A 19,359-nucleotide genomic window follows, 5' to 3' on the forward strand; every position below is an offset into this window, starting at 1 on the left:
TCCTGCAGTAGCCTCCAGTGCTATCAGTAGGTACGCCTCAAAAGGTTACAGACCCCGCGCTGGCTGTACAACATTTCCAAATTCAGATCTCTCCGGGTCATTGATATCTGAATTTCATTGTTATTCCCCTGACCCTTCAGCAAACACACACAGAAACAACAAAACAGCAATAAAACTGGATAGACATAAATGAGAAAATAATACTAATAAACACCGATTTATTTTTTACAATTTTGTTTTTTTTTCCTGTTGTTATATGATTTGGCTAGCGTGACAGAAAACTACGTTTCATCATCCCATTTCCCACCCTACAACAGAAGCAGACTCGCCTGCAGTCTATAAATGGGAGCAAGGGAAGTTAAGGCAGGATGCCACATTCTGCCTGGGTGAATTGCTACACACGCAAGCAGGCAAGTAACAGAGATGTGTGTAAATAATGTATGGATTTGGCTTGCTCCTGCACAAAAGGAAGGCTTTAGACAGCGCTGTGCAGTGAGCCTGTTGGAATTGCTACGGTGTATATGTTACTGCGGAGCTTGTCACGCCGCACTGCTATGAATGATATATCATAGAGGTACAATATGAGACAGGCTGTAGAACTCAGGCACTCTTTTGTACTGTGTGTGAGGGCTGGGGAGTCTACAGAATTGAGATTAAAAAAAGCTATTGTTATAGGTGAGTTCCAGGTCAGAGTAATCTAAATAAGCAGCTTTAGTGAAGAAAATCCCACGACAACGTGTGCGTACGCAAGCTGAATTTCAATTGGCTGTTAGTAGTTTATCTCTTATTGGCTGGAGACTGCAGAAGAGAAGGCAGGTTCCTAAGAGAAGTGAGGGGGAAAAAAATCTTCCGCGGTTTCTATGGCAGAAAAGGAAAGGTCACAATCGTGGATTCTGTGAATATTTATTGTGTAGCCCTGCCGGCAATGTCAGCTTTGGGCCAGGGCTCCTGCTGTGTGTGTGTGCTGGCAAGGCTGGGAGAAGGGAAAGCTTTCATTTTGTCTGCTTTCATAACGGCTAGATGTGACCGGGAAATGCAGTATATGTATGTCGTAACTCACATGGGAAATGATCGTCTCTCAGCACTTACACTTCTCCCTTTTATCATTTATATTTAATGGCACTTCACATGGAAATGAATCCTGACACCCTCCACCCTATTGGGAATTAAAATCTGCAGGTTCCAGGGCAGTGTGGGAGCTGCAGTCCAACAGAAATAATGGGAGCTTATACCTAAAGGCCAGAGAGAAGATAGTAACAAAGGTCTGGGCCTCCATGTAATAGAAGAATTCATCAGTGGGGGATATTAAACCTCTGACCCTTCATCTGTTGCATTGCAACTCTCACACTGGTTTTTTGCTGCCAAGGGAATGTTGGGAACTGTAGTTTAAAGCCCTGTACCGTGCAGAGCAGACAGCGCTAATAAAAATACAGCAGGCATGTGTTTCCACCATTAGGGCTGTGATACACGGGGAGATTTGTCAGAGGCAACTAATCTCCCCGCAATGTCATCCCACCGGCTAGAATGTAAATCGCCGGTGGGATGGCATTGCGGGGAGATTAGTCGCCCGCGTCAAGGGAGATTTGTCGCAGCTCGACTAATCTCCCTGTGTGTCACAGCTCTTAAGTAGTCAAGTAAACATATTACAGAGGGCTGCAGTATCAGTATGTACACATGTTAATTATCATTCTTTTCTTTGTATCTTGTCTACATGTAAATATGAAGGCCTTGTTTTATTATTGTTTATAAAATCTTTCTTCCCTAAGGGCTGTTGCACACGGGGAGATTAATCGCCCTTGTCTCGGGCGACTAATCTCCCCAAAATGCCATCCCACCGGCGAAAATGTAAATCACCCATGGGATGGCATACGCGGGGCCTCAAGGCAACTTCCGAGGTTTCGGGGAAATCGCGGCGCCGTGTATATGTAAATCGCCCGTGGGATGGCATACGCAGGGCCTCAAGGCAACTTCCGAGGTTTCGGGGAAATCGCGGCTCCGTGTATATGTAAATTACCCATGGGATGGCATACGCGGGGCCTCAAGGCAACCTCAGAGGTTTCGGGGAAATCGCGGCGCCGTGTATATGTAAATCGCCCGTGGGATGGCATACGCGGGGCCTCAAGGCAACTTCCGAGATTTCGGGGAAATCGCGGCGCCGTGTATATGTAAATCGCCCGTGGGATGGCATACGCGGGGCCTCAAGGCAACTTCCGAGATTTCGGGGAAATCGCGGCGCCGTGTATATGTAAATCGCCTGTGGGATGGCATACGCGGGGCCTCAAGGCAACTTCCGAGATTTCGGGGAAATCGCGGCGCCGTGTATATGTAAATCGCCCGTGGGATGGCATACGCGGGGCCTCAAGGCAATTACCGAGGTTTCGGGGAAATCGTGGCGCCGTGTATATGTAAATCGCCAGTGGGATGGCATCCCATCGTCGATTTACATACTCGGCGGTGGATTGGTATTTTGGGGAGACTAGTTGACCGCGACAAGGGAGATTTGTCACTTGCGACTAGTCTCCCCGTCTGCCACAGCCCTAATTCCACCACCATAAACACCAGAGTGTTTGGCATTGCTCAAAAATAAACTTATAGAAGCAATATCATTTCATACCAGTTTTAAAAAGTGCCCACATGTGAAATGCACATTTTGACCTTGACCCATGAATGTCATAAGCAGAATATCTGAGTGCTACTTGTTCACCATTTATATCATAATAACAGGTGTGAGATGGTGATAGCATATGCAGCATAGCTGGTACCTAGAAGTGCACAAAATGTTACTGTTTTGTGGTAGTCACAACATGGTTAATTGCACAGTATTTATTTATTGTTAGTAAATGAGGCCCTAATTCTTACACAGTTTGGCCCTTTTTAACCTTATTGCCCTGGGGGGGGGGTCAATGTCACCTAGTTAAAAAAAAAGTTTAAGGGGTGATGTCAAAAAAAGATTTTAATTTTACCCACATCTATTCATCCATCACAGCCAATCAGAAGTTTGCTTTCAAACAGCTGAAAAGAAAATGATACCTACTGATTGGTCGCTATGTCCTACTAGACAAGTAGCAAGCTTAAACTATTTATTACATGACCCCCTTATTCTGGAGATGACAAGTGGCATAACTATGACTAACTGGGCATTGCTCAGGTGTGGAACCTGTTATCCAGAATGCTCAGGACCTGGAGTTTTCACATAAGAGATCTTTCTGTAATTTGGATCTCCATAACTTAAGTCTGCTTAAAATCACTTAAATATAGAATAAACCCAATAGACTTGTTTTGCCTCCAATGAGGATTAATTATATCTTAGTTGGGATCAAGTACAAGGTACTGCTTTATTGTTGGAGAAAAAAAGAAAATCATTTTTAAAAACTAGAATTATTTGCTTATAATGGAGTCTATTTGAGATGGCCTTTCCGTAATTCGGAACTTTCTGGATAACGGGTTTCCGGATAAAGGATCCCATACCTGTACATTGATGGGGCATTGGCAGATGTGAAAATGAGTTAGGCAGCAGCTTCTGCTCAAATCCACAAGGATATCCAAGATCTACGCAGCAGTATGAGAAGTATTTGGCCCATGGGCTGGTTGTTAGGATAACTTGCCTTGTGTTACTTTCTCTTCCAGGGTTCCTTGTAATAAAGTCCTATTCTGCATACTTAGAAAATCCAATTCTCTATTCCCCCTAGACCTAACACATAACTACAATAGTTGTGTTAAAATAAAAAAATGCTGTAATAGTGATTATGATGTATATTATTACATATTGACACTGAAATGTTTGTGCTTTAGGGAAGAATGAACCATTTAAACCTGTCCTTTTCCGCATCTGGGTTTCTTGGGATTTACCACTTGGGGGCAGCATCTGCTCTTTTAAAACATGGTCAAAAAATGCTGAAGTACGTGAAATGCTTTGCGGGGGCTTCTGCGGGTTCCCTGGTTGCCACTGTCCTTTTAACAGCTCCAGACAAAATAAAGGTAATTAAAGGTAAAGTTTGTAATTTGAAATATGTTACTAAATATTTGTAACGTTGACTTACAGGTCAGATATTTCTTATCGTATTTTACAATAAACAGTTACACATTTTTAGGTTTCCTTCCCAAGAAGCATAAATTGTGAAACAGCCAAATAAGCTCTCCTGTATGATTTTTTATTATCAGTAGATTTGACGCAGCAGTGTCTGTTTAATGCAGTGTGTGATAAAGATGTAACCATCCTTTATTGCAGCTTAGGAATTTTGTGCTTACTCGCTTTTCTCTGATGATAAGTAATGCTGATTTACCATAAACCTGCATGTGTAAATTGCCTTTTTTACAACATATTTGCTCCGGTGGGAGCAATCATGCTGGCTACATCTGCACGAAAATATTGCCTTAATAAGTTTTAAATTAGTATTATTTAACTGTTGTGGGTACCGCCGGAGTAATCCACTATAAACACTGTTGTCTAGGCTCTTGATCTCTGCTTAGGTCGGCCAATGACCTTTTTTTTTTTTGGATAAAAGGAAAAAGGAACACTTTAAACAGAAGTGATATAAATGTCTTTAAAGTTTTTTTATTTATCCAGCTCATGACAGACAGTACATGAAAATTAGGCAATTAAGCACTCCTCCGTATTGTATTTACTTACCTGCCCTGTCTCGGGCTTCTTCTACCACAGAGTGAAAATGTTTTTTGTTAAAGTTCAGCTTTTCACTTTACTGCGCACGTGCACCGTGCAAGGAATAAGTAGGAAGAGGATCACCCCATGGTGCTCACTTAGAAGAACCCCAGGCCATTGCAGCACCCACCCTTGTGAACAGTTGGAGTCCAAAGAGGAAGAGCCATGTGCTCCCTACGCCGTTGGGCCAATAGAGAATACTCAATAGAGAATCCCAAAAAGCTTAGGTAACTGAAACTTGGACTTGCTGAGCCAGTAGGGGAATTTACTCTATTGGTCTCTGCAAGCCTGTAATGCACATGAATGAAGGGCAAATAATTAGATCAGTAGCAGATCTGGCTAGATGGTGCCACTGCAGTAGAAAGAAGACTATCAAGTCAGGTCAGTAATACTGGCTATAAAGAAAAATTACGTAGAGGGGTCACCAGAGGTTGCCTTGGACTGGGGCTCGCCAACCTTGAGCCACATTCAAATGTAAAAAGAGTTGGGGAGCAACACAAGCATAAAAATGTATCTGAGGGTGCCAAAAATGGACTGTAATTGGTTATTTGGTAGTCCCTTTGGGGACTGGCAACCTACTGGAGGCTCTGTTTGGCAGTACACCTGTTTTTTAAGCAACCAAAACTTGCCCCTAAGCCAGAAATTCAAAAATAAGTACCTTCTTTGAGGCTAATGGAGGCTACATCCAAGGTGTTGATGACATTTTTGGCAACATTTTGCTCTGGAGCCACTGGTTTGGCCCCACTGCCTTAGATAAGGGTGCCCCTTATATTATGGCCTTATGCACTATAATGCATGATTAAAAATAGCAGACTGCCCTTCTCAGCTGCATGAGATGCCATGGAAACCTTTGGGATAGCTAGAGATCCATAAATATGCATTAAACCAAGCTATGGAATTTATCTTCTTTATTTATCTTCTGTTGTGTTTTCATGAGCTAACCATAAGGTTTTTTCTTATATAACTGAATCTGACCCATAGCTTGACAAAGTACTTGAATGTTTTATATATTTTCATAGAAAATATGTATTATTTTGATTCCAGGAAAGCAAGGAATTTCTCTATGCTTTTTCCGAAGATGTCAGGAAACAGAAACTGGGAGCCATGACACCAGCTTATGACTTTATGAAAAATTTAAGGTATATGAAACAAATTTAATATATAACTTGTGTCTTATCCAAAGCAGACAGTGTATGTTCCCCTGAGCTAGTGGCCTAAGTGGCCTTGCAGCAGCTACATGGTCCTTCTTATATACTGATGTTAGAGCTGACTCCATTCTTTAAGTTTAAGAATTCATCTGTTTGAAATGGAGCGTGGAGAGCTGCAGAAATTCAGGGACACTGGAAGGTAGTATGTAAAGTGCTAAAAAATGTACTATATTTAGCTTGATCCTTTGGTTGAGACTTAACTTGCATATATAGCTGACAGCTCCGTTAGCATACTGAATCCATTCACCACCACAATGTACTACCTCATGAATAGGCTGAAAAGTAACATCTGAGCATAACTAGCAAAAGATACAGCAATTACTTTTCTGCCAGTTTCTGCCGGAACATGCTGCTCAGCGTGTTGCTAGAAAACATCAATTGCAGGTTAATCCATCGGATACAATTCAGAAACTACATGCTGTATATTTCCCACTTTGAAATTATTGGTAGGCTTAGGATTGTTACTACTGCAGAAGTGGCCAACACAAGATGCAGAATCCATCAGCAAGAAAGAAATCACATTTTGTTTATATTTTTAATTACATTTGAATATTTCTATCCATACTTATTTGTTTAAGAATTTTAGCATATATAGTGAAACAAAACTTAAATGGTATATGGATGGTGCCTATCATGGTCCATCCACAGGGCTTTTAGACCCATAGGATTGGTGTTTCAAGCCATGCTCTGCGCCTTCATCTGGCAGGCAGTAAGTACAAGGCTTTCCAGCCCCTTGCGGTCCCTGGCCTACCATAAACTGCACCTCTAAATGACGTGCCATAGGGGGAGTTCCTGGAGACATTCACATGCCACCAAATTCAGCATTCTACAGACGCAGCACTTCAAAGAGTACAATAAGTGGGGCAACAAGGACAATTGCAAAAAGCCCAGGTTTGTGCCCATTTTTTGCATTTCCCCATCTTCTGAATGAGGCCATGTCTTAAGTAATATAGATAACTGCTTAGAAAATGTGTCCATATGTTTGATCCTAGGTCTCCACAGGTTAGTAGAATGTTTTTGGAAGCATGTAAAATGTACTTATACTATAGTTTGATATACATGACATAACTAATATGTATTAAATATTTATGAAATATTTTGTAGTGCATTACAAAACATTATCATTTATATGATTACTTACTACAGGGGAGGCATAGAATCTATTCTTCCTGTGAATGCTCATGAAATGGCGGAACATCGTCTCTATGTATCAATCACAAATGCTAAAAGCAGAAAAAACTGTTTGGTTTCACATTTTGCATCCAGAGAAGAGCTCATTAAGGTAACGACACTGCTGTTCAATTTCCAAAACAGAAATGTTCTCTGCTCTTTTAAAATGACATATTGGTTTGGAAATACATGCTGCTCCTGAACCGTAGACCACAAATGGGGCAGTAACTAGGCAACAACTGGCAGGGTTTGTGCTGGTTGTCTTGACCAGAATGGGATTTTGGATTAATGGGGTGGCATGACAAGACATATTTAGATTACTTCTGTCAACTATATAGTATAAGATCCTGGGATTTCTAATGGGCCTTGAAGAGTGATTTGGTTTCTTTTAGATATGTTCAACTCTTACCAGTGGGTCAGTCCAAAGGAACTGCATTGGAAAAATATACTGTGTTTACTGGTTTGATTATATTACATCATTGATATTAACAAAAATTATTTAAATAAGCGACACCTTTAAAGGGGTGTGTGTGGTCAATATACTGTATCTTAAGTCAATTAAAAAGTGATTGAAACATTTAATAAACTCAATTGGATAGTTTTGCCGCCAATATAGATTTATGTGGCTTAGTTAGGATCAAGTGCAAGGTACTGTTTTCTATAGATACAGTTATGGGATTCATTTCATACAGAAACCCAGTGTCCAGAAAGCTCCAAATTACGCGAAGGGCATCTCCCATGGACTAAATTTTAATAAAATAATTCAAATTCTTTCCTTTTTCTCTGTAATAATACAACAGTACATTTTACTTGATCCTAACTAAGATATAATTAATCTTTATTGGAAGCAAAACAATCCTATTGAGTTTAATTTTTAAATTACTTTTTAGTAGACTGGAGACTTAAATTACAGAAAAACGACCCCTTTATCTGGAAAACCCCAGGTCCCGGGCAATCTGGATAACAGGTCCCATTCCTGCACATGAATGTATGTGTGTATAAATAGCTGAAATTAGCACAAAAAGGGGAATAAGGGAATAAGGACCAAATGCCTAATTACTAAATAAATTAAAGGAACAGTAACACCAAAAAATTAAAGTGTTTTAAAGTAATTAAAATATAATGTACAGTTACCCTGCGTTGGTAAAACTGGTAAGTTTGCAACAGAAACGCTACTATAGTTTATATAAATGAGCTGCTATGTCAACACGGGGGCAGCCATTGAAGCTGGGAAAAAGGAGAAAAGGCACAGGCATATAGCAGATAACAGATAAGCTTTGTAGAATATAATGGGGTTTTATCTGTTATCTGCTAAGTAACCTGGGCCTTTTTTCCTGTAAATGGCTGCCCCCGTGGCTACACAGAAGCTTTATTATATAAACTATAGTAGTCTTTCTAAGGAAAACACACCAGTTGTACCAGTACAGGGCAGCATTACATTATATAGTAAATACTTTTATACACTTTCATTTTTTGGTGTTACTGTTAAGTAAGTAGCGGTGGTGACATTTGAAATGTGCAAAATTGGGAACATGCAGTAACTGTACCTAAATCATTTATTGGCCTGGGTGTGTAAACCCCAGGCCCGCCACCAACACGTGTACCGCCAAAATGTAATCAAAACAAATTTTTTTAAGTTGAATCTCACCAAAGTCGATGCATGGACCGGGTGCTTCAAGCCCTGAACTCGTAGCCTGGGGAGCAAAAACCAGTCCAAACACGAAAACAGCTTTAGTCAGCACACTGGATGGCCAAGGTATCTAAAACATCAGCTTTTATTCATTTCCTTTTAAAAACACGCCTAACGCATTTCGTGCGCATAGGCACTTAATCATAGGCATATACTGAGTAAAATACATTAAACCAATTAAGAAAACAGAAAACAGGAAAAGAAAAAGACAAAACATACAAATACCATGGCAAACTCACTTTTGTCTTTTTTCTTTTCCTGTTTTCTGTTTTTTTAATTGGTTTAATGTGTGATGTCATCAGTTGATGGACTATTTAAACTGTGTATTTTCTACTCAGTATATGCCTATGATTAAGTGCCTATGCGCACGAAATGCTGTCCGGTGTGCTGACTAAAGCTGTTTTCGTGTTTGGACTGTATAAATAACTGCACCCAGAAACTAATTGAGTTCCTATAAAAAAAACAAGAAATCAAGCATTTTAATTAGTTATTCTTTTGGTTTATTTTGTTGTTGGCTATAATATATATCAACGCATCTTTTGCCGGGTCATGAAGTCTGTAATTATATCAGTGCTCTCTCTCCACGCTTTGGGATGCGTGTTGGTCTCAAAAACTTGCTGTATAGTATACATGAGTATTAATAAAAGTAAATATATTAATTTAAATAATGGAGACATGCTCAGATATGAATGGATGCACTCTTTTAGCACTGTATTGAAAAAAAGTAATGTGTATAACATATCTTAGAGGTTGAAGAATGATGTGTTGAGTTTAATTCCATGATCTATTTATACACTGATGGATCAAATTGTCCCATGTGTTTCCCTGTATTTTTAACAAAACAAGGTTGGGGTTACTGTCAACAGAAACATGCAAGAAGATTGTTTCAGTTTATGTATGCATGTAGTTATATTGCTCATGATTCTCAGGAGTTAGTTAAGTATGTGGTTTGTTTTAGTGATATGGTTTGATGTTATGAAAGTCTCAGTGGGTAAAAAGATTACTCATTGTTAAATAGGGAACCTGTGTTATATGTCATGGTCACATATACTACATTGTGTCATTTTGTTATTGTTTTTTTATCTTTTTTAATTTGTAATATATACTTCATATAAGCTTTTCAGTGCTTACTATAGTACTTTACTGTACTTTAGAGCTGTACTTTATGCACTGGACCTATAAACCCAGTCATGAATTACGGCAATCTTATAACAGTAATTATCCATGTCTATAATATTCCCCTTGGAGCTCTCTCTCTATATATATATATATACTCTTTTTTCTTCACTGGCCCACTCCATGATACTCAAGGCTGTTGTATTGTGTTGAACCGATTATACCACTAAAGTCTGACCTGTCTTTACCTCTGCCTGCAGCTTGTGTATTTGAAAATAAATATTTTAACACCCCCATATTATTCAGAGCCACAAAATTCACAAAACTGAAGTAGTCCTTGCATTATGGGTTTCAAAGTGAAATGAATGTATATAAATAAACTGTCTTTATTCTCTCTCTTTTTTTCTTACAGGTACTTTTGGCAAGTAGCTATGTGCCATTATATGCAGGTATCAAAGCAGTGGATTATAAAGGAGAGGTAAAAAAAAAAAGTTACTTGTTTTGTATGTGTTTCAGCTTTTAGTATAATATGGTTATAATATAATATGGATTCAGCAGCATTAAATAGTGTTTGCAGAATATAGGTTAAATCCATGCAGAGAATGAGTTGTTGTATATGTATGAATGTATTATATTATTATTATTATTATATATATAACATATTATTATATGTTATATATATGTGTATGAATGTGTATATACTGTATATATATATATATATATAATATATATATATATATATATATAATATATATATAAAATTAGGGAGTATGGGGTTAGGCCGAACCCTAAATCCCCTGTAAAAGATTCACCAAAATACCGAATTGAATCAGAATCATCACTTGCATATGCAAATTAAGCTACGGGAGTGTTAAACATAAGCGTGCTTCTCATGCTTAAAGTTTTTTCTACTTCCATTTTTACCTGACCAAAAGTAAGGTAATTATAAGGATTTACATTTGTTTCAGCCAGGTACTTAAATTCGGCTGAATCAGAATCCCACTAAAAAAAGGACGATTTTTGGACAAATCCAGGACCAAATCCTGTATATATATATATATATATATATATAAATAATGTATTAATTTAACATTTGGAAAGTTCGTAGTGTGCAACGGCTTCTCTTTTGCTCTCTTTTAGATAGATGGGTAAAACGTGGGTTACATTCCTCACAGGGCAAGGAAGATAGTAGGTAGCAAGATAGCATAGAATGTTGATTGTAGTTTGTTCTTATAACAGTAAAATGCCAGGTCATATAAGCTGCATTTGAATGAAATATTTCCAGCATGGCAAAAATCGAGCTTCTACCATTGGCAGGTGGAAACTGCTTTCTGCATCTTGTGTTGGAGTAAAAAACAATCCAAATTAAGGTGAACAGCCACCACCTTGAGAAGCACATAGTTCCCCTGGTTGTATATTGTAAATGAAACACAAGCTAGGAACATTCCAAGGATGCTTCAGTCACCTTCTGCCACCAACTGCACACTGGGGAAGTTTACGGTGAAAGATGAAAATATTTCCAGTCCTATGCAACTTCAAGCTATGATTTCCTTTGCTGAAAAAAAATAAACAAATGAAATACTAAAATTTGTGTGCCATCATCGTGTAATTTTGTGTACTCCTTTTTCCAACAGAAGTGGTTTGATGGAGGCTTTACTGATAGTTTGCCTCATTTGCCCAATGGACGAACCATAACTGTGTCACCTTTTTCTGGTCGACTAGACATATGCCCACAGGATAAACCACTATGGGATTTATATGTTACATTTGCAAAGCACAGTATATTGGTAAGATGATCATGTTTTTTTCTGGATGTATTTGCAATACATACTACCAGTTTATAAGAAATACACCACAGTAAGTGTTTCTTTATATATTTGGGGGCAGATTTATCAATCATATGTGACAACTTACTACAGAAAGATTCACCCACTCGCTATTCATTCCTATGGGATTTTAGAAATGTATTTATCAAATTGTGAGCTCTAATTTTTACCCATTAGTAAATATGCTTCTAAATATCTTATAGGAATGAGTAAAGGGAGTGATTTTTTTTCTTTGTTGAACCCTATTGTCACATTTTGATATATCTGCCCCATATAGGTCAATATATATAATCTAATAAACCAAACCAACTAGTAATCCAAATAAACCTGCTATAGTAGATTCACTTTGAGTTATTTTTTTATCAATTCTGTTTATAACACTGTAGGAATAGGTAAATATGTAATACCATACCATCATGTATGGATTCCAGTAAACTTAAAATAATAATTATGAAGAATTAAAAAACCTAGAGCACTTACAAGCTAATTACACGCTAACCATGTCATTAACCTAGTAATCTGGTTATGACTTATTAATCTGGTTACAAAGCTTTATAGAAATATAATAATGTTTTGAAATATGCTGTTTCTTACATTTTTCAAATTTCTTTTGTTACTCTTGATGTGTTCAAAAGCAAATCAGGTTTTATTGTTGACTTAAAAGAGTGTTGCTACTAAAGCAGTGATGGAACACATCTGGCAGTTGTGCTTGCACTATATTGAATATTATTTACAAACCATTTTTATTATAAATAAAGGTTCATTTAGATTAAGTTAAAATATTCTTTTTGTGTTTGAATACTGATGTAATACCTGTGGCTAGAATGTATAATAATAGGGTGTCTATCCTGAGTCTTACTGGTGTTATGGAACTGCAGATCCAAATCCCAATGAACCTGAAATTTAGCTACTTCCAGGTCACTGCAGGCTGTTCCAGGCTGTGTAATTTACAATGACCCCGGATGCAAGTGCAAGGGCACTAAGGGGGCAAAAGTGCACCATTCAGTTCCCACTCTGAGGCAAATTGGAGAGTCTTCCTCTAGATTATCTAGCAATTTTGCAGGGTTCTGTTAGACAAAAAAGGCTGAACTCAATAGTTTTGTGTCTTGTTCAACCTATATTGCTTTGTTACTGTGTTACTCTGTATGCACCTAGTAGCCAGTAAGAAAATTAGTATTAGGTGAAAGTCTCCATTTGTGAGCACGAAGACTTTTGAAAAATTGACCAACGTGCAGGGCAAAGTGCAAATAACATGGCTGATTGCACCCGATTATTGCATTTTGCTCCAGATATAATATTTAGAAATTATGGGTCCCATTTTACTAAGTGCCAGGCAGGGTGTAAATGTAAAAAAAAAAAAATTGGTGCTAACCACATTTTATGCTTAATGCACCTTGACCAATATTTAGCACCACAGAATGGAGTGCTCTGTATTCATGAGGGGCAGACTTTAAATTGTATGTCTTCATCCCTTTTCATTCCTCCTAACTTAAGCATTAGCTAGGGAATGCCAGTGAGCACAGCATGCAGTTGTCGTTACGTAGAAGACTGCATTTTGGACACACAACTGCACCTAGCACCTTGTCCTGGTTTAAGTACAAGGTAGAAAGTATAGGCTGCATTGACAACCCTGGGCCCAAGGGGTGTGATATTGCATGCTTTACATTAGATGATTTGATAAATCATAAATTATAAGAGATAAAAATGAATAGCTGTAATTCACAGTACATTAGGAGTTATCATAAAGATTAATTATCTATAAGAAGGCACTCGGCCTACATAGTTCTGCCTAATTTATTAATAGACCTTTTCATATACCTGTACTTTATTATTTTACAGTTTTGTAGGCTTATCGCTTTTCTTTTGCAGAACATGATACTGCACCTGACTTACCATTGTATATCTATTTTAGAACACAGAAGGGTAATGCTCGGGGGGATCATAATGTAAAGTTTTCATCAGTGGAAGGGTAAAAGGAAATCTCTTCCCAAGGCAGATTCATTTCAGATATTTTAAGTCTTTCAAAGGCATCTCATTCACTAAGGTATATACAGTCGCTGCAGGTCTCCTTAAATGTCTGTAATTAGAAATCTAAATTATAATATATTGCATTGGACTTTCATCTGGTAGGTAAAACCCTCATTCATCATCAATTTACCTTCTGTCACAGCTATCAGAAGCCAATCTTAGACGACTCAATCAAGCATTGTTCCCTCCAAGGCAAGAAAAAATGGAAGCTATTTTTCAAGATGGATATAAAGATGCAGTGAACTTTTTGCAATTAGAGAAATGGTATGAACACTGCTGACAGCTATATGATTATTGGTAAACTGCGCTGCATATTTTGACATAATATGGAAACATTTGTGGATATAGATGTTCATTGAAAGAACATTAATGAATAGTAACTCCAGGCAGACATTTACATGCTTTGTTATTGCTGCACCTATGTATGGTGAGACTGTAGTAATGTCAAATAAAACTGATGATGATATTTTTAGGTGGACTGGACAGTGTCTGACCTTGTATTATAAACATTTGCACCTAAAAATTGGCTCCTAAAAATAACACCTAAAATAACAGAATCATTATCTTATTGCTGCGTCTATTGGCAAAATGTCCCCATGTTAAGATTCTGTGCAAACATTAATGTCTGGAATGTTGTTTCTGATAGAGCATAGTGAATGCGAAATAATATTTTAATAGATTTAATTTAATTAAATACAAAATTGTACTACTGAATATAATAAAACAGCAGTGAACTAAATGTCAGGCATTAAATGAAGTTTACACAGCCAATTTATATCATTTCTTTTTTTGTACATAAAAAGGGTGTTATTGATGCTGTATATTTACCATTTAACCCATTTTATTACGTATGTATTTACACACACACATATATATATATTTGTATGTTTTTGCGGTAAAGTTCAGGTTATTATTAATAGACTTATGTGCGTCGGCCACTCAAACAAAAAAAAAAAAAGAGGAAGATTCATGTTGGAGAGTGAGATGGTAAGTAGATGTTATCTATTACATATATGGCATAAAATGTGCTTGTGTTCTGCCATGACCCTACAATTGCTGTTCTGAGTATGCAGCTATAGTTCAGCTAGTGGCATTCACTTGGTGAGTCAGGTTAATCCTGATCCTGTTAGCACTCTGTTTTTTCTGCCTTGAGACTGACACACTTAGCAGACAGGTCAAAGAAACCCTGAAAGTAGAAGGAGATTGTCTTAAGGGTGTGTTAGGGGCACTGTAATATCTGTGACCTGGGGTTGCCATATGGTAGCCTTAGCTTAGCCAGATTTGTCATATGGGTTAGCGTTTCCATACTGGGGTATAGCAATTACAGTTGTTACTAGTAATTTTGTAATTTTTTTTGACATATTATGTTCTCTCATTCTCCATTTTGTAAAAAAAAAAATAAAATTATTTTTTTGTATACTGCTGCAGGCTGAAATAAAAGCCAACATGATATTGTCCTGAAACTTACTCTGCATGGACCTGGCACAGAAAGGCTTATTACAACTGCATGTACAGTGGTGGCTGTAAAAGTACCTGCACATTAACACTATGCATAATAGGTACTTATACCTATACTTGCCTCTTGTAATTCTAAGGCGTACCAATGCACTTGTGCATTCCCATCTGATTAATAGTGCACATAATGACACTAGGGATCCCTGAAATAACCACCAGCCTGGTTGTGTCAATGGCCACAATACTAATTCAGTTATTAACACCAAAGTGGCTCCATCCCCGTTATGTACCTTCTAGCTACAACAAGCAAGAGATTTATAGAAACATGCATGGTAATAAGCTTGTTTGGACACACCATGGGCAATTAAACTGGACACAAATCCGGGCAGTCACAGTGACTCTGGAATTGTAGGTTATGCCTGCTGCAAGCACAGTGTATAATTATTATTCAAACCCCATTGCAATGAATCAGTTTACCTTCTAGTTTCAAACCTGTGCTATTCACAAGTGTCTTTCATATAGGAGCAGAATCAATATTAAGGTAATATGATCATACAGGGATTCAGAGCTTAGAGTCATTGGCTCATTGTCAACACCCTCAGGCCATTTTGGTGTGGAGATGCTGAGCAATACCTCTTTCTTTTGTTCAGGTTGTTATAACTTGGGTTTAAGTTATTTCATTCAAGTTGGGTTTCATGTGGAAGGGAGGGGCTTCTTGTTCGCATTGCTGCTGGGGGCTGAGTTTTAGTATGTTTGCTATTTTTGTTGTTAAACTCAGGTTTAATGCTGTGAATTATGTTTCCAGTTTTAGTGTCAAAGGTTTCTATACTTAATATGCTTTATGTGTTCTTGGAATTATGGTATATAAGATGTAGATATTGGTGTTTTATATTTATGCTATAAACACTTATATTTTAGTTATTATTAAAGAACAAAGATTTAGAACAGGACACGGCACAGAACAACTGGAATTGTAGGATGATTTTAGACATCAAGACCAAAGGTCATTCTATTTGCTTGGGTCTTAGAATGTTTACACAGAACAAGTAATGCATCTGTTGTCTCCTGTCACAAGAATTCCTAGTGCAAGGCTAAGAAAGTCACAAATAGTCTCAGAAGCACCAACTACACAAATACCATTCAGGACACTGTGCTGATGTAGATGATCTCTTTTACCGGAGAGGTACCTTTTTGAGCTATTGTGCTGAGACAGTGAGAAACTTTGTAAAAGATGGACAGAGAGACACAGTTATGCTAAAACAAGGATGATTATTGGATGCCATTGGATCAGCCCATGTAGGAAGAAATAGTATAATAGCAACATTTTGTATTGGAATTTGTTTCCTCACGTCCTCACGAGCTTTCAGGACAGGTATTATTTAATACTCTGTATTAATGTATGCCTCAAATAAAGCTGTCTGGTTAATATCCTGAGTGAATCTGAATGATTCAAGTCAGGCCCAGAGGGAACTTCGGGGCCAGGCTCAATTTGGGTAAGTATTTATTCAAATCCAAGAGTGACTTACTCACTGTAGGTGAGAATCATATATCCCTAATGTAGAATCATATGGAAAGATGAGTACATATCAACCCGACATTTTGAGCATGAATACCACATTGGGTACATTGGATACGACATAAGATAAGGGACATTTTTAGCCCCTATAAAGTATCCTCTAACCACAGACATAAATTAATGGAGATTATTATTCTGACATCTACTTGACCCCCTTGGCGGTTCAGTAAAATGTATTCCAATCATCCTCATGTCACTTTGAAAATGGTAAACTTCTCTATATATTATTGTCATGTCAGGCTATTAGAGCCTTCTGGGCTCTTTTAAACAGTAAATATCACCAGCCCTAAATATAGCTATCCTTAAATCCCCAAAACTTTATCATCAGCATATTACTAGTGGGGATGGGTAAACAATGTTATGACCACTTCCTTGTTCATAGATAATATCTTGGAAAAAACACCTCACCAGATAAAAAGAATGTCAGGTACTTGTACAAGATGTATTTGAGCAATGTGGGAAATGTCCATGCAGTTTGGTACTGTACCTATGGGTCCAATTGTGCCCAATAACCTTCCTAAAAAACATGAAAACCTATGTAAGTAGCCCATAATATCTTGAATTTAGGTGCCTTATATCTGCTCTTGTATTTTAAGAATGACCTGTAATTAATTCAGTCTTATATGTGTAATTATGTATTCTACTTTCTTTAGAGGGGAACTCTGGCTTCCAAACCAAAATTTGTTAACAACAGAAACCCCTATCACTGGAAATACCTATCACTGGAATCTGTTCCTTCAAAAAAAAAAAAAAAAAATGAATAAATACAATTTTTATATGCTGGAATCCAGCTGCAAAACAGTTCTTCTCTTTCTGCATCATTTGAAATCCTGGCAGGGGAGGAGGGACAAAATCATTGATGTTACAAATACTAACAACTTCTCCACAGCTTACAGACTGCATGCAAGGACTACATTACCCGCAATGCATTGCATTTTCCTCATTGACATCACATGCACAGAGAATTGTGGGATTTGGAGGATGCAGGTTGAAGGCAGACTTGTAACTGTTACATTTTTAATGAGTTTCAAAATTAATGGTAGGTGATTTTTAAATTAAAAGTGAAGTGAAAAAATTAAAAGTGAATTAATTCCAGTGATGAACCCAACATACAGGGCACAGCACTGAAACAAGAAACAGCGAAACCACAATTTTATATGCCCCAACTATGAGGTTCCCTGCATTTATCAATATATAATCCATTTCCCAGGATTGTACACTATTTTTTTTTTTGGTCCCCTGAAAAATGTTAAAAGGGTGTTTTACTGAATTACTCTTACATAGTACAGGCATGGGATCTGTTATCTGGAAACCTGTTATTCAGAAAGCTCCGAATTACAGGAAAGGCCACCTGCCATAGACTTAATTTTACCCAAATATTTAAAAATTTTTAAAATGATTTGCTTTATCTCTTTTACAACTAAAAGTGGCCATACACGTTGAAGCCCGCTTGTTTGGCCATGCAGCAAAATGAGCAGATATTTTCCCGATGCCCACCTAAGGTGGATGACATTGGGCTGATTTAGGGCTGATGCTGTCCCTGATCCAACGGGAAAATCAAACCTGCCCGATTAACACCTGGCCAATTTTTGCAAGTTATCGATTGGGAGGCTGGTCGGGGGCCTCATACATGGGCTGATAAGCTGCTGAATTGGTCTAAAGCACTTAAAGTACCACCTTAAATCTGCCTGTGTATGGCCACAATAAAATATATAAATATAATGAATCCTTATATAAATAAACCTATTAGGTTTATAGAATGATTTTTTAAGTAGACTTAGGGCCAGATTCACTAAGGTACGAATCCGAACCACAAAATCCGATCAATTCCAATTCAATTCTTTCCGTTTAAAATTTTCGTATTGAAACGTTAATAAACGGAGCAAAAACCTGGTTTTGAACCTTTAGTGCATGATTTTGGAAGCCTCCCATAGGGCTCAATGGCACTCTGCAGCTCCAACCTGGCCCAAGGAAAGTCACGATACCAAAGCTTGAATGAATCCGAAATTTTTGTACTCGTTGCCTCAAAGGATTTTGACGCACAAATTGTCGCAAAGTACGAAAAACTTGCAAAAAATAAGCACAGTTCTAAAACTTGGAAAAAATACTTTTTTTTGGATTCAGACTCAATCGTACTTTGATGAATGTGCCCCCAAAAGTATGGAAATCCAAATTATGAAATGATCCCTTATCCAGAGCATTCTGGATTACAGGTCCCATACCTCTATAACGTAAAACATCATAAAAAAACAGACAGACTTATAATTAAAATGATTATGCAGTCACACAGTGAACTAAAAGTACATTCGATTCCAAGCATTTTAAAACGTTCCCAATATATTTTGTGTGTGTGTCAGAGACAGAGAGAGAAATTTACAGTTAGATATTTGTGGCATTCAGCACTTGACACAACTAATTCATACAAGTTAAACTGATATAATAAAAGATAATTGTATGGAAAGCCCTGTTTGTATTTTTTTTACCCGTAGCAGCTCTGCAGAATACCCATGGTATGTATGATCATTCTCACCATTCTTTCAACTGCTTTTTATTTCATTTTTAGATCCCACAATTTTTGCCATCAATGTTCATTTCCTAAATCATTAATAATTTGTTCCTTTCCTACCGGA

The 19,359-nt window shown here is 37.6% G+C and overlaps 1 protein-coding gene across 5 annotated transcripts; it reads left to right on the forward strand.

Annotated features, from left to right (window-relative positions):
- The first annotated feature begins 256 nt into the window (after positions 1-256).
- Positions 257-15,111, forward strand: pnpla4 (patatin like phospholipase domain containing 4). Of its 5 annotated transcripts, none has more exons than XM_031896680.1 (7): positions 257-410; positions 3,793-3,978; positions 5,705-5,799; positions 7,015-7,150; positions 10,257-10,322; positions 11,479-11,631; positions 13,583-13,726. In XM_031896680.1, exons 1-7 carry the CDS (start codon positions 369-371, stop codon positions 13,595-13,597), a joined length of 693 nt encoding a protein of 230 aa, XP_031752540.1. In that variant the 5' UTR covers positions 257-368; the 3' UTR covers positions 13,598-13,726. The 5 variants fall into 5 exon arrangements, with proteins under 5 accessions (XP_031752540.1, XP_002939012.2, XP_004911696.1 ...); XM_002938966.5 differs by lacking the exon at positions 13,583-13,726 and adding an exon at positions 13,841-15,111 and having other exon boundaries at positions 268-410; XM_004911639.4 differs by lacking the exons at positions 257-410; positions 13,583-13,726 and adding exons at positions 802-877; positions 13,841-15,111.
- Positions 15,112-19,359: the final 4,248 nt, after the last annotated feature.

The sequence above is a fragment of the Xenopus tropicalis genome, chromosome 2 (genome assembly GCF_000004195.4).
Source record: "Xenopus tropicalis strain Nigerian chromosome 2, UCB_Xtro_10.0, whole genome shotgun sequence".
Taxonomy (NCBI): domain Eukaryota; kingdom Metazoa; phylum Chordata; class Amphibia; order Anura; family Pipidae; genus Xenopus; species Xenopus tropicalis.

What these genes read in the sequence shown, in the direction of transcription:
- pnpla4 (XM_002938966.5), top strand. Translation starts at nt 369, where the DNA reads ATGCCACATTCTGCCTGGGTGAATTGCTACACACGCAAGCAG. An exon ending in CAGTGGATTATAAAGGAGAG is followed by an intron (nt 10,323 to 11,478) that starts GTAAAAAAAAAA and finishes TTTTTCCAACAG; the next exon opens with AAGTGGTTTGATGGAGGCTT. An exon ending in TTGCAAAGCACAGTATATTG is followed by an intron (nt 11,632 to 13,840) that starts GTAAGATGATCA and finishes CTTCTGTCACAG; the next exon opens with CTATCAGAAGCCAATCTTAG.